The following is a 24,251-nucleotide window of genomic DNA, read 5'->3' on the forward strand; positions in this document are numbered from 1 at the left end:
CCAGGAGGTGAAGGCGCGCGGCCTGGGGCCGAGGGTCCGCACCCCCCCGGAGCCGCCCCGGCCCGGAGCTGGGACCAGGCTGGCTCGCAGGTAACCTGGGCCAGACACCGGGGCGGAGCCCGAGCGGCGGGAGGAGGGGGCGGGGCCGGCCCGGGTTTCGCGCCTCCTCCTGGGCCCCGCCCGCAGCCCCCCGCGGGGGTTCCCGGGGCGCGGGTGGAGCTGGGCCCCGCCCTGTGCCCGCCCTCCGCCGCCGCCGCCGCCGCCCCGCCCCAGGCTCCTCCGAAAATGAAAGGAGCGGGCAGGGGGCGGGGCCCGCGCGGCCCCGCCCCGCCCCCACGCAGCCCCGCCCCCCGGGGCGGCCGGAGCCGCGAGCGCCCAGAGTCCCCAGTCCCCGCGGCGCCGCGGGCTGGTGGGCTCGGCTTCCGCTGCTCCGCCCGGGACATGACCCTCCCCGCTGGCCCGGCGGGCATGGCGCAGCCGGGGGACCCCGGGCACGGCAGCCCGGCGCTGGCTCGGGCCCCGCGGCGGAGCGTCGGGGAGCTGCGCCTGCTCTTCGAGGCTCGGTGCGCCGCGGCGGCGGCGGCGGCGGCGGCCGGGGGCCCTCGGGCTCCCCGGGGCAAGCGGCGCGGGGGGCCGGGTCCCCAACGGGCTGTCGCGCCCGGCCCCGGCCCCGGCCCCGGCCCCGGCCCCGGCCCCGGTGATGATCCCCCAGCTGACGGTGACGCCCGAGGAGCCGGACGGGACCCCGGCCAGCCCCGGGCCGCCCGAGCCGGAGGGGCGCTGCCTCCGCACGGCGGGCCCCGCGCTCCTGCAGCAGCCCCGCCGCCTCTCCACCTCGTCCGTCTCCTCCACCGGGTCCTCGTCGCTGCCGGAGGACTCCGAGGACGATCTGCTGAGCGACAGCGAGAGCCGGAGCCGCGGCAACGTGCAGCTGGAGCAGAGCGAAGAGGTGGTTCAGGTACGGGCAGGGGGCGGGGGCGGGGCAGGGCCGGCCTGGGGGGCGGGGTGGGGCGAGAAGAGGCGCGGGCGCGGGGGGCTGCGCCCTCGGGACCTGTCCCCCGCCCCTGGAGGGGACCCCCGGAGCGTCCGAGCAAAGACAGGAAGCCGAATGCCGGGGCTGCCCAGGAGGGGTCTCCGGCGCCCCCGCCTCTCCAGCCCGACTGCACTCTCGGGGCATCTGCCGCTCGCGCGCCCCAGACGCCTGTCGGTTAAACCAGGAGAAAATTAGAGCTGAGCTTCCCCACCCGGGAGTGGGCGGGCCAGGCCGGGCCGACTGGTCCCTCTAGGTTTTGAGGGAGGACCCCAGAGCCCCCGGGAATGTCAGAACGGGCTAGGTCTCAGAAACTTCTTCAAGGGACGGGCCACCCTGGCAGCGCCTCAGCTGCAGGCGGAGTATTGGGAGAATGAGTAGGGGGTCAGCAGCCCCAGCCCCCCCAAGTTTGATTCTCTCCCCCGCCACAAGTGACTGTAAGCTCTGGAAAGAAGAACTTGAATTTGGAGCTACATCCTCAACGCCTAACACAGGGCCTGGCACACAGTAGGCGTTTAATAAATATTTATTGCATTGAAGTGAATGGTGGAGAAGCGCGATATAATATTCCAGCAGTTCAGGCTCTCAGAGGGAGGGGTCCCGGGTACTGGAGAGGCTCACTTTGTCCTATTCATGCCAGGGTTCAGGAGCTCTTGGAATGGAGGGTGCTACCCCCCACCCCCACCCCAGGACGTTGCCTTAACCATCCTCCGCTGTTGCTACGGTTTCTCTCTCCCGAGTGGGTGTGGAGTGGCTCTCCTGGCTTCTGCACTCAGAACCGCCACCGTCTGCTCTGGGTTCCCGGCAGGCAGCTTATTCCCTGACGTGGGAACAAGGGACCATTTGGGTTGGGGGAGGACTAAGTGAGGTGACTCCCCTTTCCCTGGCCCAGTCCAGGCCTTGGGATTCGACTTGCAAAAGTCCTCCGGTGACTCAAAACCCTATTTCGCTGGAGGGGAGGGGATCGTTCTACAAAGAGGTAAATTGAGGCGAAGCACCTTCTCTCTAGCTTCTGCTTTGGCTGGAGTCTTCTGGAAATGGGAAAACAGGAATCAGAGCTCCCCATCCCTGCCACTACTTGAAACACATTCGACCCTTCCACACATGCAGATCTTGCCTTTTGGTAAGCAGGCCTAGGGATTTGATCACAGATGGGGGTTCAGTCTTACTCTGCTCTCATGGACTGGTTGGGCGGAGCCCACCTCCTCCTAGTGTCATTGCTCGTGTGTGGGTGCCGGACTCTGCATTCACGCGTGTGGACCCCAAATGGGGAGAGGTCTCTCCTGTCCTTTTCTCTTTCTGACCAAAGCACCATAGAATACTTAAAATAGGTGCCCAGGTTTCATAACTAAGATCAGAATGAGGGAGCTGATCCATCTTCGAGCTTACATAAGAGTCCCAGGCGGTGGGGTTAGGGTGGAGGAAGAAGAGGAGAGAAGTCGGGGGCACTCACTTGAACTCGAGAGGAGAGAGAGAGGTTAGGATCCTTCGGTTCAAAGCAGGCTTCTTTCTCAGCACCTGGTCTTTCTGGCTCTTCTGGCCCAGGTGTCTCCTGGCCTACCCTGAGAGTGTGTGTGTGTGTGTGTGTGTGTGTGTGTGTGCTTCTCTGGCGATTGGCGATTTAGAAGCAAGAGTTCAGGAGCCGGGCTGAGGGATAGGGCAGGGGGTAGGAATGGTGGGGTGCAGAGGCAGACCTAGCCACGGAGTCCTATGCTTAAAACATTCCAGGTCCTGTGCCTGAGTTTGTGGCAAACTTGGTGTACGTTGTTGATCAAGTCACGTAATCTCTCCGTGACTCAATTCCCCAGCATCCAGGGCTAAAAATACCAGTCTCCTGGGAATTTTGAGGGGGTTAATGACAAAAGGAATATAAATCTTCTTAGAGGGATGCGCGTGCGCCTGAATAGACACACACACACACACACACACACACACACACACACACACACACACACTTTGCCAAGGTGTGCCTGAGCACGACAGGTTGCTCTAGGAACTGAGGTACAGCCAAAAGCCTGGAAAGGCCTCATGTCGCCTGGTCGCATAGGAAACTAGAAACTAGGAGACCACAGGAGGAATGTGTATGGGTGGACGACCTCGGAATGGGACCATTGGACCCTTTAGGTCTTCTTCCCTCCAGGTCTTACTCATCTCCCCTTTCTGCTCCCATCCCCCCTCCTCGAAATGCAGTAGCAGCAGTTCGGGGGCGGCCGCTGTGCCACTCAAACCCGACAGCTGAGAGGCAGGCGGGGGCGCAGCCGGTGGGTGCTCGAGGTTCGAGGAGGGTCTCACGGGGGCAGCCACTCGCTGTTCCCCCTCCCTCACCTGCCTCCTTCCTACCTGGACTCGAGGACACGGTACTGCGGAAGTGTGGGTCATGAAGAAGCCAGAGAGCTGGACTAGTGGTGGTGGTGGTGGGGTGCCTTTGGCTCGGATCCCTCTCAGTCCTGCCGGGTGAGGCACAGAGAGGTCTTTTAATGGTCCCGGGCCTTGGGAGCTCTAGGCTCTCCCCAATCTCCTACCATCCCCCAGCCTCGCAGTGGGCCTCCCCGAAGGCAAACAGCGGTGGCGGGAGATAAGGGAGCTGGGGACTGTTGACCGAAGCTGCCTGGGGGACGGGGGAGGGACACAGGCGGACTTTGCCTTCCCGCTCGGGAGTTTCGAGGCCTTGCTCCTGCCCCCTGGCTTGAGTCGAGACTGTGGGGATCCCTTCTACCTTTTCTCACACCACGGTTTACCCTGGGACCCGACGGCGCTGAACTCGACTCAACATCACCCTGGCCACAGGCAGGAAACTGCGCCCGGAGAGGATGCACCTGCCGGGGGAAGGGGCCGGATGCGCTGGGAGGCGGGGCCCCCAGGTTCGGCCCGGCTTCCCCAACACCAGAAGGGTACGGGCTCCCCTGTTGACTCTAGCCCAGTCTTGTTCGGGCTCCCAGCATAGCTGTACCTGCCCAGCCTGGGCCGGACTGGAGCTGGCTTCTGCTGTTCATGGGCTTTGATGCAGGCTGGGGTTACCAACAACAGTCAGCTCAGGTCCCCCCGCCCCTTCCTTGTCCCAACTTGGGTTGTGCCAGGAAACTACTTTCAGGAGGGCGGGGAGCAGACGTGCAAGGGCGAGGGCTTGCACAGGAACAGGGGTGTAGGTTTGTTTCTTTGTGTATCTGTACCAGCCAAGGAGCATACCCCTATCTATACCTACGGCTCCTGATCCTGGAAGCCTAGTGTCTTGAAAGCTGGACACATCTCTGACCTTTCGTACAATCTTGCTGAGCCTAAAAGTTGCGATGCAAAGCCATCCTGGAAGAGGAGAAGGTCTTGGTGTGAGGGGAGTTGGGATTTGACCAATTTGCAGTCTTTTCCTAAACTTTGTGACTGTCTGAAGACTATGGTGAAGGATTAGGAACTGGGACTTGGATGAAGTCAGAGTAATGGAGCAAGGACCAAGAGCTGGAAAGGAGATTGAAGATCACCTCCTGAAATCCCCCCCTTTTATAAATGGAATTAGGAGGAAGTGACTTGCCCAAGGTCATATCACCAGAAGTGGCAGAAGAACTTGAACCGAATCTCACCATGCAGTCTTCTGCTTGAATCTCTCCTTCCACCCCTACTTACTTATGGAAGAGCAATCAGTCATGTGAGGAATCTTCATATGCTTAGAAGTGCCTGTATGATTCTGCTCGGTACTGACTTGGGATGGATTAGGGGAGCACAGAGCTAGTGAAGAGGCAGGGGGCTTTCCTGGCTCAAAACTATATCCATATTATTTTCTGCTGATTCCCCCCCCCCCCACTTCTTTAGAGGTAATTGTAGTTAGGTGTTTTGCCTGAGGCTCACACAACTAGTGTCAGAGGCTGGATTTGAATTCAAGTCTCAATTCAAGTCTGGTGCTTTATCCACTGCACACCATCACCGCTACTCTTTCCCTTTTTTTTAGCTCCCTCTATAAATGCAGAAAGTGCCTGGGGCATTAGGGTCTTGAATGACTTGCCCTAGGTCACATCATCTTTTCTGGGTTGTGGAAAGACTATAAAATCCAGGTCTTCTAGATTCCACTATGTGCTTTCTTAGTCCCTGGGCCACCTTCCATCTCCACACTTTCCCCACTTCCTAACAACTAGAGATTCATCTGAATAGTCCAAAAGCTCCTTTTTTCAAATGCAAATACCCTCAAGGGAGGGTTAGGTCTGTGAAAAGTGAATTACTTGATCTGATTAGGCAAATTGCTTTCTCCTTACCTGTGGGAATGGAGACTTTGATTTGATGGCACAGTGGAAATGCAGGTAATTTTAGAATAGTGGGGGATGGAAAGGAAAGGAGGAAGGGCTGATCCTGGTGGAGGCCTAACTGGCCAATAAAGTCAGTGAAGAACTGGAGCACTTAGAGGCTGCAAAGGGGAAGGGATCCAGAGAGGTGGGAGGGGACCATGAGACAAACTACATCCATTTGCTGTTGTGGAGAGGAAAGTGACTTGTAGTCACTTCCTTCTGGGTCTGAAAATTCTCTCCAGGCAAAAGTGCAATACCTGACCCACATAATTGAGGGAACACTTAGAAGGGGTTCGTTTTTTATCTGATAGCAATGGAGTTAACCTAACTTGGCTTTTTTCTTGCAGTATTTCTTTTGATCCCCACCCTAAGCATGTAAGATAGGTAAGGCAGGTATGTTGTTAACCCCATTTTGCAGGTGAGGAAATAAAAATAGTCTCCGTGAGATTAAATGGCATGCCTAAGGTCACAAACTAGTAAATTAAAAGAATGAGTAGAAGTTAATTCTTAGGATCTTAAATTTAGAGATAGAAAGACTTGAAGAGGTAATGTAGCCTAGCCCCCACATTTTTCAGGTGAGGAACCTCTGAGGCTCAGAGAGGAAAAGATACTTGCCCAAGATCACACAGGAAGCAAGTGAACTGAGTAAAGAGTGGAAATCAGCTTCTTTGAACCTAAAGCTCCTGTGCTTTCCTTCTGTGTCACCAAGATTCCCACTGACTTCTGTGTGTTTTTATGCCTATGTATTCCCCAGTCCTGGAAAACATCACTGATCAATCATCATGAATAGGTTGAATAGAGTCCCTAAGAAGTACTGGTTTTTTTTAGGTTTCTGCAAGGCAGTGGGGTTAAATGACTTGCCCAAGGTCACACAGCTGGGTAATTATTAAGTGTTTGAGGCTGGATTTGAACTCAGGTCCTCCTGACTGCAGGGTCAGTGATTGATTCACTGCACCACCCAGCTGCCAAGAAGGACTATTTTCACCAAATTTTAGTGGTTAGAACTTTTCCTCTGGTCAGTCCATAAGAATTTACCTTCTATATGTCAGTACAAAATAATGAAGATACAAAGTAAGGCAAAAGGCAGTCCTTGCCCTTGAGAAGCAGGTCAAATGGGGGAGACAACATATAAATAAGCTGCATACAAGATAAATAAGAAATAATCAGCAGAGAATTAAGTATTAGAATTGGGGACTTGAGAAAAACTTCCCATAGAAGCTGGGATTTTAGCTGGGACTTGAAGGTAGCCCTAAAATCCTGAAAACAGAGATGGAGGGCAACTAGTAGGGGGTATATCTTTGCCAGTGAAATTGCCCACTATTGTATCAGGAACAGTAAAGAAAGAGGTCAGTGTCACTAAATCAAAAAGTACATGGAGTGGGGTGGTAGAGCTTTGTTTAAGGTGTAAGAAGATTGGAGAGGTGAGGCAACACCTCTGTTTCAATGCCAAACAAAAGACTTTTAAAAATATTTAATCCAAGAGATGATAGGATACCATTGGACTTTAATTGAGCAGGGGTTGGGGGTTGTGATGAGGAAGGACTTGTGCTTTAGGAAAATCTCTGGTGACTGAATGGAGAGAGGATGAATTGAAATGCAGACCAACCAGCAGGCTATTTGAATTGAGAAAACGAGGGCCTGTATCAGGATGGTGGCAATATAAGAGGAGGGGGGGTTGTATTGGAGAGGGATTACAAAGGTGACATCAGTTCATAGACTGTGAGGAGTGGCTAGGTTGCTAGCCTCCTGAGACTGAATGATAGAGATTCCCTACCCAAAGGTCTATTGAAACTGCTCCTTCTACCCCAGATCAGCCCCTGGAACAGTTGAATTCAGTACTCTCCTCAAGAGAAACACATTCTCATATGTTTTGCCTGGTTTTGTATGTATAATCAATATCATATTGCTTGCCTTCTCAACGAGTAGGAAAGGGACTCTGGAGGAAGAGAGAATTTTAATATTTTTAAATGAATGCTAACATCAATAAATTTATTTTTTTAAAGAAAATATAGAATAGAGCACCAGTCCTGAAATTGGCTGGACCGGAGTTCAAATACATCCTCAGACACTTAATAATTACCTAGCTGTGTGATGTTGGACAAGTCACTTAACCCCATTGCCTTGCAAAAGTAAATGAATGAATGAATGAACAAACAAGCAAATAAATGAATGAAATGCATTTCTTTAGATGAGGCAGTGATCCCTAGCCAGTAAATTGATTATTCATCCCTCTTTGATCTCAGAGTATTATTTGATAAATGTCTGTCTGGTCTGATTGCTGATGCCAGCAATCATTTGCCAAGATTCTCACAAGGAGATGATGGAACCTCCTCCTCTAAACAATGCACCCCAGGTTCTACTTTCAACCTCCCAAAACTGATATTTAATTAAAAAAACCCAACAAAATTAGAATTGTTCAGGACCTTAGTCCAACTCTATTATTTTACAGATAGAAGCCCAGAGGTTTTTAAGTGATTTCTCTTTGATCACTTAGGCAGCAAATGACAGAGTGGGGATAAAGAGCACAGGTCATCGGCTCCAGATAATAAATGACATTTTAAGATTGATAAAGCATTAACATAATCATCTCATTTGATCTTTTCAACCGTTGTCATGTAAGATATCCTCCTCTTTCAGTGGTGTCCGGCTGTTGTGACTCTGTGGTTTTTCTTGACAAAGATACTAGAGTTGTTTGCCATTTCTATCTCTGTGAACACGATTAGTGAGGATCAGAGGCTGAATTTGAGTTCATATCTTCCCGACTTTAGGCCCAGAGCTCTATCCACTTAGCCACCTAGATGCTTGTAAGATAGCTTAAATAGGTATATGATCATGCTTTTAAAGTTTAAAAAGCACTTGATATAATCATGTCAAAACTGGGCAGTTTAAGGGGAGGGATCTGACCACTAAGATGGTCATTTGATAGTAATAGCCTTATTTCAAAGATGAGGAAACCGAGGTCACACAGCTCATGTGCGGAGTCCAGTTCGAATTCAGGTCTTTCTGGGCTGCAGTTCCAGTACTCTTTCCTGTACTTCAGGCTGCTGATAAATCAAAACTCATTTTCAGACTCTAAACTCACTTTTTTAAAAAGCCTATATCGGGGAAGAGAACACCATTTACTTTCTCACCCTCTACTTTTCCAATTAAACAAACCTACTTTACTGTTGCCAGTGAATGCCCTACCATTTTCCCTTGTTTTTGTATTTTCGGTACCCCGGGCCAGGAAAGCCCTCCTTCGGGAGGAGAGCTCCGCTCCTCAGAATTCTAGCTTCCTTCAAACCTTAGCTCAAGCGCCAGCATAGTACTCCCAATTACCTCCCCCCCCCCCCCAAAGAGACACACATCGCATTACATTGTAACTGTGTAACCCTGGGCCACGCACTTAAACCTCTCAGTGATTAGATAATATATAGATAGCTCTTTGCAAATTTTATTTTTTGTATAAACACTATTAGCCATTATCAACGCCCCAAGCAACTCTCTAGGACTAAAATGGAGAGATGAGGCCAGTCTGTAGCCATGCAGAAAATCTTTCTATGCCGATAGACTCATGGGTCTGTTAAATGTGTCTGTATCTTTCTACATATTTGTAGTAATTACTCGTATGTCTTTACTTCTTGTCGACACCCCCCCCCCCACACACACATTGTAGGAGCTTCATAAAATGATTGTTGATTGATTAATTAGGTCACTTTATAAACGCCCTTAGAGACCGGGATCCTACGTTTTTATGGAGGGAAGATGTAGAGGTGTGGTGGATGGGGTGGGGAAGGAGACTGATCCTTCCTTGGGCTTCAGGAAGGTAAGATCTGGAGCGGGGTGAGTGGAAGGAGCAGGAATGGGGGAAGGACAGTTGAAACTGGGACCTGAGTGTATGTATCCACAAACATCCCCTTTCCTTCATTTTGTTCAGCCCCTGGGGCTGCTCCAGCTCTGATGCCAATCCTATCCAGGCTGGCTATGGGACGCTGGGTGGTTTGGTCTCTCTTACTGCCCTATGGTCCCTAGCCACGTGGCAGAACTCCAATGCCCACGACCGCTTTCAGATAAGAAAGAGCCAAGGCCTACACCGGATGCTAAAGTGGAAAAGAGGACACAAGGAGAGTAGGACCCAGGGCCCAAGGTGTAGTTGTGCCGGGAGTCCTGCCTCCCTCCCTCCTAATCTCCACCGCAGCACTAAAACGTGTAGGGTGGGTAGCATGAGACCTTCTCTCCTGGTGTCCCGGCCGAGCTGGAAAGCTCTCTGACTTGTGGATGGAAGGGGTCGGGAATCTGACCCCAGGGGAGAGGCCAGGAGGCATGGCATTTAAGTGTGGAAGGCTGAGAGCTCCATCCACCAGGACCAGACCTCACTCCTATCCCCTTGTCTTCCTCAGAGAAACCCCTGGCAGAAGATCCGGACTATGGTGAACCTGCCGGTGATCAGCCCTTTCAGAAAGCGCTACGCCTGGGTGCAGCTGGCGGGTCACACGGGTGAGGAGCCGCAATGGAGCAGAAGCGGGCATTGAGTAGAGGAGGGCACTGGCTGCCTCTTGGCCGCCGGGATGGCGCGTGGGTCAGGGATGGAGGTCAAGCTGGGCGCTGGAGGCCTGCCAGGCCTCGCCTCCCCCACCCTGCTGACTGGGCGGAGGCCTGATCCACGACCCTCTCTCCCTTCCCAGGAAGCTTCAAGGCTGCAGGCACCAATGGGATGATCCTGAAGCGCTGCTCTGAGCCGGAGCGCAGCTGCTTGGCGCGGCTCATGGGCGACGCGCTCCGGGGCTGTGTGCCCACGTTCCACGGCGTGGTGGAGCGCGACGGCGAGAGCTACCTGCAGCTTCAGGACCTGCTGGCAGGCTTCGATGGGCCCTGTGTGCTGGACTGCAAGATGGGCGTCAGGTGAGCGCCCGCCGAGTGGCCAGAGCACCGCGGGGAGGGCACGGGGCTGAGGGAGGGGCCGTGCCCGGCGGGCGCCCAGCTCAGACCCCGCCGGCTCCTGCCCGTCGCCTCCCGCCTGCCGCCTCACGGCCCCTCTACGGCAGGACCTACCTGGAAGAAGAGCTGACCAAGGCGCGGGAGCGGCCCAAGCTTCGCAAGGACATGTACAAGAAGATGGTGGCTGTGGACCCCGAGGCCCCGACGGAGGAGGAGCACGCGCAGCGCGCCGTCACCAAGCCGCGCTACATGCAGTGGCGGGAGGGCATCAGCTCCAGCACCACGCTGGGCTTCCGCATCGAGGGCATCAAGGTGAGCCTCGCACCTGCGCCGCCCCCAGACCCCCCCCCCCGGCCTCGCCAGCCCTTCCACTTCTCACCCTTAGGCCCAGCTGAGCCCACTCCCCTCCCCTTCCCTTCCCACTCGCTTTAGAAAGCCGACGGCTCCTGCAGCACCGACTTCAAGACGACCCGAAGCCGGGAGCAGGTGGTTCGCGTATTCGCTGAGTTTGTCGAAGAGGATGCCGAGGTCTTGGTGAGACCCGGGGGTGGGCGGGGCTGGGGGGGCAGCAGCTGGCGTCTCCTCTGCTCTCTCCCCTTCCCTCTTTTCGACCCGGACCCTTCCTTCCCCTGTCCAGAGAAAATATCTGAACCGTCTGCAGCAGATCCGAGACACTCTCGGCGTGTCAGAGTTCTTCCGGAGACACGAGGTGAGGAGCCGGGGCTCGGGTGGGCTGCAGCGGGTGGGAGCGGAGCCGGGGTGGGAGTGGGGGGGGGTCGGGGTGGAGCCGGGCCGCCCCCGGCGGCGCTGAGCGTCCTCCCTTTCAGGTCATCGGCAGCTCCCTTCTCTTCGTGCACGACCACAGCCGTCGCACGGGCGTGTGGCTCATTGACTTCGGCAAAACCACTCAGCTGCCGGACGGCCAGTACCTGGACCACAGGCGGCCCTGGGAAGAAGGCAATCGAGAGGACGGATACCTCTTGGGGCTGGACAATCTCATCAGCATCCTGGCGAGCCTGGCTGAGAGATGAGGCTGGTCCCGCCCTGGAGCTCCTCGGGCCGCCGTCGGACAGACCTCGGGCTCCCGCTGCCCGCTGGTCTTGCATGCACAGGACTTAAGGAATCCGGGTTTGCCGTGCCAGGATTCCGAGACCCTGCGGTGCTGCCGGCCTCCCCTGGGATAGGAGCCTGCAGCTAGACTGACGGCCGGGAATGCTCATCTGCCAGAGCTCCGGCCCTCCTAAAGAGGAACGACACTAATCGGGAGGAAGGAGCAAACGTTTCTTTTCCTTCCTCCTTTCCCTTGCCCTTCCCTGGGAGAGAGGGACTGCAGCTGAGCCCTTTGGGTCTGGGGGGGCGGGGAGGAAGGCAGTCGATTTGGGAGTTTTATTTCACAACCGACCTATATGGTCCAGCCTTTCAACACTAGCGGGGAGGCACGAGGTGCCAGGTGCCCCTCCTTTCCCTTCCCTTTCCCATAAAACTCCCTGTTGTGGGATCCCGTGTCTCCTTGCCCCACTCGACTCCTGTTGAATCCAAAAATTTAGGATTTGAAAGGATCCTTGGCTATTATCAAACCCTGATATGACCAGCGGCATGATATAATACAAAGACTAAAGGTGATGGCGTTATAGGTCCAATCTTGTCTCAGAGACTCATTCCTTGGGGCAGCTAGGTGGCGCAGTGGCTAGAGAACACCAACCGTGTGGACTCAGGAGGACTCAGGAGGACCTGAGTTCAAATACATCCTGGGACATTTAATAATTACCTGTATGTCCTTGGACAAGTCACCTAACCCATTGTCTTGCAAAAACTGAAAGAAAAAAACAACTTTTTTTGTGTGTAACCCAGAGCAAGTGAACCCTAGGCCTCAGTTTCCTCATCTGTAAATCGGAGAGGGGTCTTTGTAATCTGTAATCTTTATAACCCTATCATCCCTTTCTCTCCAATACTGTCTGTCCAAGACTAGAAGCAAGGGCGAAGTCTTTGAAGGAGGAAAAGGATGGTGAGGTCTAAAGCCATCCTGAAGCAGCCAGATGGGAACAGCAACTGTTGAAACTGTAGCTGTACACCCAAACTTGTCTTTTCTAGTCCAGACTGTAGCCATTCACTTGGGCAAGAAGCAATGTAGTCTAGCTGATAAATTGACTCTACCCAATCCTTCCAAGACAATAACCTAGTTTTTTATTCTGGTGCACTATAGATACAAGTTCAGAGCAGAATCAGCAAAGGTAAAAGAACCCCCAGTTTGGAGTACCAGGCCTGCCATACCTTCAGGAAAGAAGAGCTGCAGCAAGGACTGGGAGCTGCTGCTCTGGCCCACAGGTCATTGGGGAAGGTATGAGTGAGGGAAGAAGTGGGGGGCATTTCTCACCGAAGCAGGGTCAAGCTGTCTTATGATGGACTAGGTCCCTCCATGGCAGCCTGAGAGACTCCCCATTTGTCTCCCAGCTCCCACCCTGATAAGCCACTTAACCCATCAATGCGTGTTTCGGGTCGGTGAGTCAGGGGCAAGAGGGCATTTCGATTTGGGTGACCCGGAAAGGTAGGGGAGGGACTGGGAGAGGAAGTGCTGCTCTCTTCAATGCCTGAGTCTTCACCCTCAGCACCTGGGGAGGCCCAGGACCCATAGGTGGGATTCCATAGACTCTGCCGCTTGTCCAGCAGCTGGAGCCCCCTAGGTTTAAGGGGCTTGAAACTAGGGAGACTCATTCCCCAAGCCTCAAGATTGTCAACCTGTAGCTCTGGAAGTTGGGGAGTGTTCATGCTGCTGTTGGTAGCAGTTAGGGGATGTGGGAAACCATTCCCCAGCACAGAGGTCCCCTCTTCTTCTGGGGTTGAACCTAGGTCCACTGGCAGAGGTGTGGTCAGCACATCTGGGTCCTGGAATGGAAGGGGATGGTTGAGTCTAACTTCATTGTTATGGAGAAAGTGGCTAAGTGTTACTTGGGGATTCAGGAAGCCTCTTTTGCATTATATGTGACCCAAGACTTCCATAGGCGATGTATCACAGTGTAGTGGAAAGAGCATTCATTGGCTATGGTATCAGAGAACCTTGGTTTGAATCCCACTAGTGTGATGAGCAAATCACATGACTGAGTCTTGCTTTCCTTATCTGGTCTGGGAGGGGGGTTGGATTTAGTGGTTTCCCAGGTCCTGTCAAGCTTTAAAGTCTATAATCCTAGTACCCCAGAGAATAAGCAGTAGAAAGCCATCCAACCTGGGTACAATACTGGAGCCGTTCCAAGATACTAGCAAAGTTGGGCCTGTGGTCAGGCTGATGTTGCCAGCACTGGGTCATGATCCGGTACCTAGAGTGAAGCTAGGTATTACTGCCCTGATGCACTGCTTGGCTAAGGACTCCCCCACCCCCACCTCTCTGGACATCATTCACTTGATGGCAGCACCCATTACTCACACAGGACCAGGACAACTCCGAGGTGGGTCCATCCTGCCTCCTCCAATGACAAAGTCCAGCACCTCCTGATTGGTTCGACCAGGGTAAGGCATGTAGCCCAGTGAAAAGATCTCCCATAATAGGATCCCAAAAGACCTGTGCCACAGTCAGGAATCAGCCTGACACCACCTTGGGCTACACACCTTCAGACTTTCCTCTTCAAGCTACTGGATTCCATTGCTCTCCCCAAACCCCCTCAACTCCAGGTCATGTTCAGACCTAGATGGGCACCAGCTCGGGCTGCATTTCAATAAGCCCATCTGTGAAGCAAAGGAAAAGCCCAGCCCCCAAATGCCTCTTCCTAGGGATGGGCTGATAGGATACTGTTACCAGGAGTCAGTCTTAGAGGTGAATATGCCCTCCAGGAAAGCCTCAGGGGGCATCCACTTGACAGGTAGCATAGCACGGCCTCCCTTTCGATAATAACTTGCTCTATAAAAAGGAAGCATGAAATTGGTGCCAGCACATCCTCCGCAGGACATGTGATCCCCGCTGTTCCTGCTATCCCAACCATTTATAAGTACATCCTCTTTCCCTCCTTTAGGCATCATCCAACTACTCTCACCGGTAGATGTCCCGAGCCATCCCGAAGTCACCAATCTTAGCTACTCGGTCAGGCCCACTGCAGGTCAGGAGGCAGTTCCGGGCTGCAATATCCCTGTAGAGCCATTGCCTCAGTTTCCAGGGTAGGAAGTACCTGATAGATATCCCCAACCTCCCTACCCTTTTTTAGTCCCTGGAATACAAGGATGCCTTGTTCCTCCTTCCTAATAAATTTCCTTCCTCTTGAACTGCCTTCCCCAACCTGCGATGTATACAGTCAGACTTGAAGGTTCCATGGGGCCTGAGGCTAAGATGCTGTGTCCCTCTGAGCCAGTATTCCCTCCCCTTAGTCTCCCCAACCTGTGGATGAAGTGATTTTCTTCCAGATAGTGGCAGCCCTGGGCCACATCACGGGCAAGATGAAGTAGATCTTGTATGGTCAGAGGGGAAGGTTGGCCCTAGAACCAAGGGAGGATGGAGGGTCACTCCATCTAAGGATCCAAAGGTTAGAGAGATGGGGCCTTAGGATGGATCCAAAGATGAATTAGATATTAATTGAGCTGGATAGGGAATTTAGTGTTTCCAAGTGGGAGTTAGTGGGTAGGAAGGGGGGGTGACTCAGAAGATATCACGGTTACAGATATTTTGGGGAGGGATGCTCACCAGGTGAGGCCGGCTGTGCCTCAGGAAGGTCTTCATGTCCCCACCGGCCATCAGCTCCAACAGGATGAGTCGAGGTGTAGCCCGAAGGCTAAGCCCCACACACCGCACAATGTTCTGGTGGCTGAACTTACTGAGAGCACACACAAACCCACACGCAAGTGTACAAACCAAACCAACCACACAGAATCAGACACAAAACTAGTTACTTGCAGAGAAAGAGATGTGTGTGCCAATATACCCATACACACAAGTAACACAACTTTCTAGGTACTAGAGAGGATGGGCTGAGGGGTGCCCCTTCTATGGGTCCCCCAGATACTGGCAATTAACCTCTGGAACCAATAGAGTCAAGTGTGTCACTGCCTCCCCTTAGGTCTTTCTCTCTCAATCAGGTCATGCCCTAGGGGATACCTGATAATAAGAGCTTCCATCAGGAAATCCATTTCATCTTGTTGGGAGCAAAGTTCAGGGAGGGTCTAAGGAGAAGGGGAAAGAGAAAAAAGATTGAATGAGGGAGACACCATCACTTTGTGATCTTCCTGGAGAAGGCAGTGTCAACATCACCTAAGAGAAGCAGGTCTCCAAATCCTCCTTTCTAGACCCTAATTCCCCATATATGGCACCGCCCTTGCTCCTTTGTTGTTATGCTTGAATGTGATATTTGTAAAGTGCTTAGCACAGTGGCTGATAGAAAATAGACCCTTCATTAAAACCTTTCTTTGATAGTAGATCCTGTAATGGAAAGACCACTATCAAACACTGTATAGTGTGGGTGATCCTGGGCCAGTTTGGGCTTTGATTTCTTTTCTTTCTTTTTCTTTCTTTCTTTCTTTCTTTCTTTCTTTCTTTCTTTCTTTCTTTCTTTCTTTCTTTCTTTCCTTCCTTCCTTCCTTCCTTCCTTCCTTCTTTCTTTCTTTCTTTTTTTTTTTTGAAAGGTAATGGGGTTAAGTGACAAGCCCAAGATCACACAGCTGGGTAATTATTAAATGTCTGAGTCCAGATTTGAACTCAGGTCCTCCTGATTTCAGGGCCAGTGCTCTATCTATGGCGATACCTAGCTGCCCTAGTTTCTTAAAGTATAGTATGATTGGATTGGAGTCAAAAGCTTCTAGTATTCCTACCAACTCCATAGGTAATCTTATGAGCATCCTAAGTGTAGATGAGACTTCTCACCTTGACAGCCACCTGAAGTGGGCTGGGGCCACCAGCAATGCCTAGCACCAACCCCTCATACACCTCACCAAAGGCACCGTGTCCCAATGCTCTGTAGGAAAACAAGTCAGAATCAGGGGAAAGCCTGGGAGTCTGGGAAGAATCTCAAAGGATCTGCAACTGAGCAGAATGAACATGAACCAGATGTTTGTTTATTGAGCACTGACTGCATATTCAGCTGGGTGGACCTGGGGTAGCTTTTCTCTCAATGGCCCCATGAAACCTTCCCAATTCTTTAAAACTCAAGTCCTGGAAAATAAAATTCTGTCTGATGAGGAAAATGAGTAGTGAAGGGTTTGAAGGAAGGATAAGGGGGGTGGGGAAGCAGGTTTGAGGAGTCTCACCTGAGCAGAGTGATGTTGCCTCTAGGAACCTCAAGAAGCCCTGGTGGGAGTGGCAAGGGCAGGGGTGGACAAAGCCCAACCTGGCAGTAATTGGGGTTGGGGGCAGTTCTGATGGCTGAGGTGCGAAGTTTACTGAGAGAGAACTCGGAGCCTGGCAGCCTTGGCCCCCCAAAGCCCCACCACTTCTGCTGGTTTGCTGTAGATGGCAAGCATGGGGATGTACACACATTTACACTCCCAAACCCATCACCTCATTCTTCCCTCCTCCACCAAGAATGCTACTTCTTCCTGAAACTTCTGACCCCCTTGCCCTGCCCACTTGGGGTTAGCCCCCTTGGGCTCTTCTGCCTTCTAACGGCCCAGCTAGAATATAATGAAATCTTATGTGAGCAGTCCAATGGGTGCTCCTTACCTACTATCAGACCTCCACAGATTAAGAGAAGGCTCAGGATGGAAGCCACCATCACCACCATGGTCAGAATCAGAGGGCTCAGAGGAGTGGACAGTTCTATGAAGAGAAAGCCAATTATGGAGAGATTTCCCCTCCCACCCCCATCTATATGAGAAACACCCAGAAAGGAAGAGTTCCCTTCCCTGGAAACTGGACTTGTTCTTCCTAACCAGAAGGTTATTCAAGGTTAGGTACTTTGCAACCATAAACAGCAGTTTCTAGCACTTTGGGGTAGTTGGCACAAAGTGTCACTTAAGGTGGTGAGTATGGAGAACATGGCTAAGATCCTGGGACACTATAAAAGCCTTGAATTAAGGCAGGGCCAGGTTGGAGAAGAGCTTGCCTTGTGTGTCTGAGGGGTGGGGGCAAGGGGGGCCAACTTGGCAGCTGGGTTCTAAGTATGTTTGTTTCTGTGTTGCTTAAGGACTAAAAGTGTTAGCACCCTTCTTCAAAATTTGGGTAGCTTGGGGCAAAGTCCCAGTCATCCTGCCAGAGTTAAGCTTTTGGTCCATCTAATCATTAATGGATTGTGCCTCCCCACAGCTGGAAGGAAACAATGAGGAAATGCAGTTTTTTTTACCACCTTTCCTGTACCCTAGCATACCCTACCTCAGACTGTGTGTGCTCCTGTCTGAAAGCTCTTAGAGGAGGGATTGGGATGAGGTGATCTACCTGGAGGAGAGGTAGGGAAGGGGATGGGTGGTACCTATGCAAGTTATGTTATCTCCAAGCAACACAGTGCCTTCTGGGCACATGCAAACAGCTTCTTCGAGTTCATCCTTCCAATGGCATTCTTTCAAAGGACAGTGGCTGCAGTTGGGGTGCAGCCTGATATGGACCTCACCATGGCTCTCTGTGACTGTTGAGCACCAGAACAAGAGATGTCAACATAAGATGGAGTTAAGGGTAGGGGAGGAGTCCAAGGAAACCTCATCACAAGGTAGGGGAGAAGCAGAAAGAGAGCCCTTCTTGCCATTCCCATTAGATAATACTCATGAGTCTAATGTGTGTCAAATTTCTGTCAAAATTGCAGGCAAAATAAGAGGTTATCAGAACAGTCCTGAGAATGGCGCAGCCTTGAAGTTCCCAACCTCAGTTAGCAAACAGCCTACATCCCAGCAGCAAAGCACTTTTCAGATCCAAATGGATTTTGCTCTTTGGCTCACAGATCAAATATTTCTGATGGGAGTACAGTGTGGCATAAGGGATGCGGCAAAGGACCTGAAGTCAGTCAAACCTGTCTTAGATGCATATTCAATGAATAGCCCTTTCTCTATCTCAAAGGTGATGAACAAATGAAACAATCTATGTAAAGTTTTTTAATTGCAGAAGTAGCTAGGTGTAGCTAGGTGATACAGAGAGATGCCTGGAATCAGGGAGACCTGAATTCAAATCCAGCCTCAGACATGTACTAGCAATGTGATCCTGGTCAAGTCCCATAAACCAGCTTGCTTCAGGTTCCTCATCTGTAAAAATGAGCTGGAGAAGGAAATGGGCAAACCATTCCATTATCTTTGCCCCCCAAAAAGGGTCACAGAGTCAGAAATGAACACAAATGCAGCTGTTATCACATTGAGCATGCTAAGGACTTCCAAGAAAAGTTAGGAATATGAGGAGAGGGGAGCCTTTTACCTTTCAAAGGATGCAAGTAGAGTTCACTGTAGGGATGTACAAAGGAAACACCATCTTCCCCATCTGTCCAGAGATCATCTATCTCTGAAGTATCACCCCCTGGAGAGGGAAGGAGGAAGGAATGGAGAAACAGACTGATAAAGATCATATGATTTAAGCCATTAAGGACAGTCATTTTGCAAATGAGAATACTCAGACCCAGGGAATTTAAGTGACATTACCAACATCATATCTGGAATGCCAACCCAGATCATTTGCCTGCAAATGTGTGACTATGCATATTAAATTCCCCCCACCCCATGCATCTCATACTTCTAAAGAATGGGTCTCTTCTTACTACGCTTATAATAAGATGTAGTGTGAATTCAGGGTTTGCCAGGAAAAACCCTGCCATATTCAAATAAATATCGAGCATAGGGATGAATTTGATAAATCAAAGGACTGTATATCAGGATTCTATTGGCTGCAGGAGATGTCCTTTGCTTGGTAGATCCCAGAGCAGGGTCCTCGAAAAGAAAGCAGGGAAAATGGAAGCGTTTACAAGCTACAGAAAAATTTTTCTTTTTAACATTTTTACGATTGTATTTCAATATAATCGTTTTCTTTTGCAATCCTGTTTATTTTATGCATTTAAAAACATGATTCTCAGAAGAGGACCATAGGCTTTATTAGACTGCCAAAGGGGGAGTCCATGATATATGAATGTTAACCAGTAATCTCCTGGAACGACTGATTACCGACAGCATAATAATTAGATCCCCTTAAACCACTCATGAAGAATTAAATCAGGCACAAGAATTTTACTCAAGTGAATACCTTAGGACAGAAGATGAACTTTAGTAAAATAAGCCAAGGGGTGGATTCCATTTAACCCGATCAAGCCATGAGTGGGTGCTTCTGTGTCCCACTCGGTGCAAGGTACCGTGGATGCAATTCTTACAAATCAAATCCTATCTCGATGAATTTTTTTTACGGGCTTCAGGTTTTATTATTTTTGTCATATTCTTAGCAACTTTTATTAAGTAAACACTACTATAACTGAAGACGTCCAATAAATGAGAAGATGCTGTGCTGTTCATTTTGCTGTTTGGTCGCCGTCTCCTCCTCCCCTCACCCCGCAGCCCCAAATCAACGGGGTGCTCGTCCTTTATGCCACAAGTCCTAGGTGTCCCGGGACAGGGCGAGTCGCCCCTTCCCCCCTCGCTGGGGCGTCACCTACCCCGGTAGCCTCCGCCGCCGCCTCCCGCGGTGCAGGGCCCGCCCCCGCCCCCGAAGCCGCCGGCGGGAGCCCAGCGCAGCGCGGCCCTGGCTCCGGGACAGCCCGGGCCGCCCTCCGCCCCCTCCAGCAGCGCGCGGCCGCCCTGCGGCGAGGGCGCCCCGGAGGTCCATCCGCCGCCTCCACCTGCGGGCGCACAAGGGCCGGGGCTGGAGCGCGCGGCTCCGGGCTGCGGCCCGCCCCGGCCCGGGCCCCGGCGCCTCTCACCTGCGGCCCCGCCCCGCCCGCCCCCCGCGGGCGCCGAGGTCCGGTTCTCCAGCTTCTCGGGGCTCGGCCCCGGTCCGCCTCTCTTCCGCGGCCTCCTCAGGTAGGCTCGGCCCCCGCCGCCCGCGGCCACCAGCAGCGGCTCCAGCTCCCCGGACTGCAGGCGCTGAGGAGGGCAGGAGAGCCGTCAGGGAGCTGGCTCACCGGGGGCCCCTTCCCCTGGAGCCGGGAGCACGAGGGGCCCTACCCGAAAGACGTAGGAGGCGCCGCCGCCGCCGCCGCCCCCTCCAGCCCAGCGCCCGGGCGCCGCGGCCCCCGGAGCTCCCGCCGCCGCCGCCGCCGCCGCCTCCTCCTCCGCTGCCGCAGCCGTCCCGAGGCAGACGTCCCGGCTCTCCGGGCTCCCCTGCCGGCACGGAGGCGCAGGACCGGGAGGGAACGGACGGGGGCTTCCGACGGCTGCCCGCTGCCGGGCCCCGCCGCCTCCGGCCCACCCCGGCCCTCCCCACTGCCGGGCCCCGCCGCCTCCGGCCCACCCCGGCCCTCCCCGCTGCCGGGCCCCGCCGCCTCCGGCCCACCCCGGCCCTCCCCGCTGCCGGGCCCCGCCGCCTCCGGCCCACCCCGGCCCTCCCCGCTGCCCGGCCCCGGCCCCGGACCACTCCGTCCCCAGCCCCGGCCCACCCCGGCCCTCCCCGCCGCCTCCGGCCCACCCCGGCCCTCCCCGCCGCCTCCGGCCCACCCCGGCCCTCCCCGCTGCCCGGCCCCGGCCCCGGACCACTCCGTCCCCGGCCCCGGCCCCGGACCACTCCGTCCCCAGCCCCGGACCACCCCGGCCCTCCCCGCTGCCGGGCCCCGGCCCACCCCGACCCTCCCCGCTGCCGGGCCCCGGCCCCGGCCCACTCCGGCCCTCCCCGGCCCTCCCCGCTGCCCGGCCCCGGGCCCGCGGTGCTCACCCCGGGGCAGGCGTCCCCTCCCTGCTGCCCCACCAGGATGTAGAGCGGCTCCCCTCGGCCCAAGGTAAAGAGAGATGAGACGAAGACCCCGTGCGCCCGGGAGCTGGGGTTCTGGGCGCCCGTGCCCCCGGCGGCGCCGTAGGCAGAGATCCTGTGGGAAGCCAGCCTCGGCCCCTTAGCCGCCCCGCCTGGGGCCCGGCCCCTCCCCGCGGCAAAGTCGGGGTTCGGCCGCCCCGGGGACTTTGGGGGAGCTCTCCCGACGTGAGCCCGGCTCCCTAAAGTTTGGGATCGGGAGCAGGGTGTGTGAGCGGGGAGGAGGGCGCGAGGGGGCCGGGGGCGCAAGGGGGGCCGGGGGCTCGAGGGGGCCGGGGGCGCGAGGGGGGCCGGGGGCGCGAGGGGGGCCGGGGGCTCGAGGGGGCCGGGGGCACGAGGGGGGCCGGGGCTCTAGGTTCGACGGCCGCCGAGCTCTCAGCCCCGCGGCTCTGCTGCTCCCCTCTCCGTCACTCGGGCGGCCACTTACAGATAGCGGTCCGAGGCCGGCGCCCTCCAGAGCTGCACTCCCCTCAGGGCGCCCTCCGCTCCCACCGTCACCGCCACGTTGCTCCCGGCGTACGCCCCGTCGCATTGCGCCTGCGTGGGGCCGCGCCTCCCGCTCGCCCCGCAGGTGGAGAACTGCCACTGCCGGTCTAGTGGGGCGGGGGGCAGGGGAAAGGGAGGGTCCTGAGGGCCCGCAGGCTTCGCGCCGCCCACCCACGCCCTCTCACCGCTGATGTCTGGAAAAGCCTAGGGCGTTTCTTTTGGGGGTCCCCGGGAGTTAGGAGACCCAACTGGGGTATGGGGGCCAGACGCGCCAGGGCCTGGGGGGAGAACGGCTGGGAGGCCTGGGGAGGGCCAGCCGAGACCTCACCGGAACGACCGGGGGGAGCTGCCGGCTCCTGGGTGCCCGCAGGCCGCTCCAGCCTGGGGTCGGGAGGCCGCCGGGCCGGGCCCGGCGGGGAGGGGAGCGGAGGCTCGGGGCTCGAGGAGCAGACCACGGCGCCTGCAGAAGAAATCCAGAAAGGGGGTGTCCCCTGGGGGGCAGCGTGACCCTGAACCTCGTCTGTAAGATCGGGTCTAGATCAGAGATGCTTAGCCGCCGCCTTGTCGCTGTCCTTTAAACTCTTTGACAGTCCCGTGAGGCCTGTGAAGGCCTTCCCCAAATAAAATGAAATACAGCGGATTACAGAAAACCAGTGATGATGAGATAAAGATGTGATTTCCTTTTTCCTCCTCCTCCTCGGCAGAGGAGAAGGTATACAGATATTAGTTGGACCCCAGGAAATCTAGCCGGGGGTTGTGGATTCCAGGTTAAGAACCCTGGTCTAGAGGAGCTCCAAGATTCGTTCTGGCTCAAAAATTCGATAATCCTTGAGGATTCTAATGAGCGTGGTCAGATCCCTTGGGTTTGACCCCTAATATTCCTGATCTTGAAGTACAGAGTGGCCTCCCTTCCCAAAGCAAGGTGCGGAATCGGGAGAAATCTACTCAGAAAGAAGAATGCGGGGTTGGGAAATTCCCCACGGCATGGGCAAAAGCATCGGGACCTCACCACAGGCGAACAAACACCTCAGCCTTTGACCCCTCCTCAGGCCCCCCCCCTTCCTCTCCAGCCCCCGAATTGGTTGACTCACCTGTTGCTCCAGGTGGGCAGGATGCAGACGTGCCATCCCAATAGCTCAGTGACCACTAGGCTGGACCCTCTCCCTACCAGTCCTCAGTTCCCATTCACATCATTCTTCCCAGCCCCCTCCCCCCTCCCTCAGGTTCTCATCAGGGTCCATTCCGAGTGAAAGGCCCGGATCCCTCCGGGGCCCTGAGATATCCCAGGAGAGTGTCTCGGGCCACTGTAGGCCTCCCTATTGTGAACACGGGAGGTGTTCACCCTGCCCAACGACCCCCTCCCCCCGTCTGCTGCTTCCACCCTGGCAGGTTGCAGGAAAGTAGATGCTTCTGGGCTTGGGAGCAGGCCAGCCCCGATCTCCTGAAGGGTGGGCGAGGTCAGGTGGGTCCCCTCAGGTGAGTCGGTGGTCGGCGACAGTACTTACCCCCCGAGGTGAGCCACAGCAGCAAGTGCACCAGGCCTTCCATCACCCCGCCCGCCCGGGCCAGTCAGGTGCGGGCAAGCACTCCACAGCAGCTGGACTGGACTGTCAGACGGCCTGTGGCTTATAGGAGTGTCCAGCCGCCCCAGGGTACCCCAGGGTCCTAGAGCCCGCCCCAGCCACACCCGTCTGACCCGTGACCGGAGCCGCTCAGGAGCTGGGCAAGCGGAGGGGGCAGTGAGTCTGCACCAGACTCCTGCATATGACTCTAACCAGGTCCTCAGAAGAATGAACCAGTTCCACTTTTTTTTTTAAAGATTTTTGCTAGGCGGCCATCTAGCCGCCCCAGTTCCCACTTCTGACCAAAAATCACCGTAGACGCTGACCACTGACGGGTCTTTGGATGCCTCGGATTATTGGGTTAAGAATGGGGAGAGGCTTTGTGTCCCAGTTGCAGGGGTGCCGAGTGACCTATGGGAGGAAATTCAGAGGCAGAGCAGTTAGACAAGAGTCTCTGAGTCTGTCCTCGTCTCATCGATATCAGGAGTGACGTCTGGTGGAATTTCATCAGGGATGGCCATGGTGAGATGGAGTGGTGGTTTTTTTATGTTCCCTGAGATGTAATTTTTTTTTAAGGTTTTTGCAAGGCAATGGGGTCAAGTGACTTGCCCAAGGCCACACAATTAGGTAATTATTAAGTGTCTGAGGCCAGACTTGAACTCAGGTACTCCTGACTCCAGGGCTGGTGCTTTATCCACTGTGCCACCTAGCCACCCCTGTAATTTTTTTTTAACTTTGTGACTATCCTATCCAGTTTCTGGATTAAGAGTTGGTGGCCCCAAACTGACACTGCATATCACCTGCTCCTACACACCCACCCCATACACCCCTTTGCTCATGTTCATTTCATATAAAAGGATTTGCACCCTGATCAAATGACCTGAGTTCGAGTTTCTCCTGGTATGAACTTGGGTAAATTCTTTCTCTGAATCTTGTTTCAACTCTAAAATGAGGGTACTACCTGTCTTGCTTATCTCTCAAGGTTGAGTTTGAAAGTTTTGTAAGACATGAAATGGGGAGTCAGGAAGACTAGTTTAAGCCCTGCCTCAAACACTTAGTAGCTATGTGAACCTCAGCAAGTCATTAACCTCTTTCAGTCTCAGTTTCCTCATCTGTAATGGTCTAATAGATAATAACAGTACTTCCCCAACAGAGGTGTGTCC

General features: G+C 54.4%; 2 protein-coding genes across 2 annotated transcripts; one reads left to right on the top strand and one right to left on the bottom strand.

The window, feature by feature from the left end:
• Nucleotides 1-441: 441 nt before the first annotated feature.
• ITPKA (inositol-trisphosphate 3-kinase A) lies at nt 442-17,270 on the top strand. Its single transcript, XM_074235138.1, is given in 8 exon segments — nt 442-627; nt 629-958; nt 9,678-9,774; nt 9,963-10,179; nt 10,323-10,527; nt 10,648-10,749; nt 10,853-10,924; nt 11,043-17,270. Coding segments are annotated over 8 exon segments (1,413 nt in total). The 3' UTR covers nt 11,247-17,270.
• On the bottom strand, nt 12,383-23,074 carry LTK (leukocyte receptor tyrosine kinase). Its single transcript, XM_074235137.1, has 20 exons — nt 23,032-23,074; nt 21,850-21,986; nt 21,468-21,625; nt 20,948-21,098; nt 20,245-20,400; nt 20,001-20,163; nt 19,737-19,919; nt 18,518-18,616; nt 17,592-17,744; nt 16,847-16,942; nt 16,435-16,630; nt 16,052-16,142; nt 15,290-15,354; nt 14,879-15,008; nt 14,576-14,673; nt 14,238-14,330; nt 14,003-14,104; nt 13,634-13,768; nt 13,436-13,526; nt 12,383-13,098 (listed from the first exon to the last, which is right to left on the bottom strand). Exons 1-20 carry the CDS (start codon nt 23,072-23,074, stop codon nt 12,610-12,612), a joined length of 2,829 nt encoding a protein of 942 aa, XP_074091238.1. The 3' UTR covers nt 12,383-12,609.
• Nucleotides 23,075-24,251: the final 1,177 nt, after the last annotated feature.

This window comes from Macrotis lagotis, chromosome 4 (genome assembly GCF_037893015.1).
Source record: "Macrotis lagotis isolate mMagLag1 chromosome 4, bilby.v1.9.chrom.fasta, whole genome shotgun sequence".
Lineage (NCBI taxonomy): Eukaryota > Metazoa > Chordata > Mammalia > Peramelemorphia > Peramelidae > Macrotis > Macrotis lagotis.

What these genes read in the sequence shown, in the direction of transcription:
- LTK (XM_074235137.1), bottom strand. Translation starts at nt 23,074, where the DNA reads ATGGAAGGCCTGGTGCACTTGCTGCTGTGGCTCACCTCGGGGG. An exon ending in GGCAACATCACTCTGCTCAG is followed by an intron (nt 16,143 to 16,434) that starts GTGAGACTCCTC and finishes GTTTTCCTACAG; the next exon opens with AGCATTGGGACACGGTGCCT. An exon ending in GGCTCCAGTATTGTACCCAG is followed by an intron (nt 13,099 to 13,435) that starts GTTGGATGGCTT and finishes CTTCCATTCCAG; the next exon opens with GACCCAGATGTGCTGACCAC.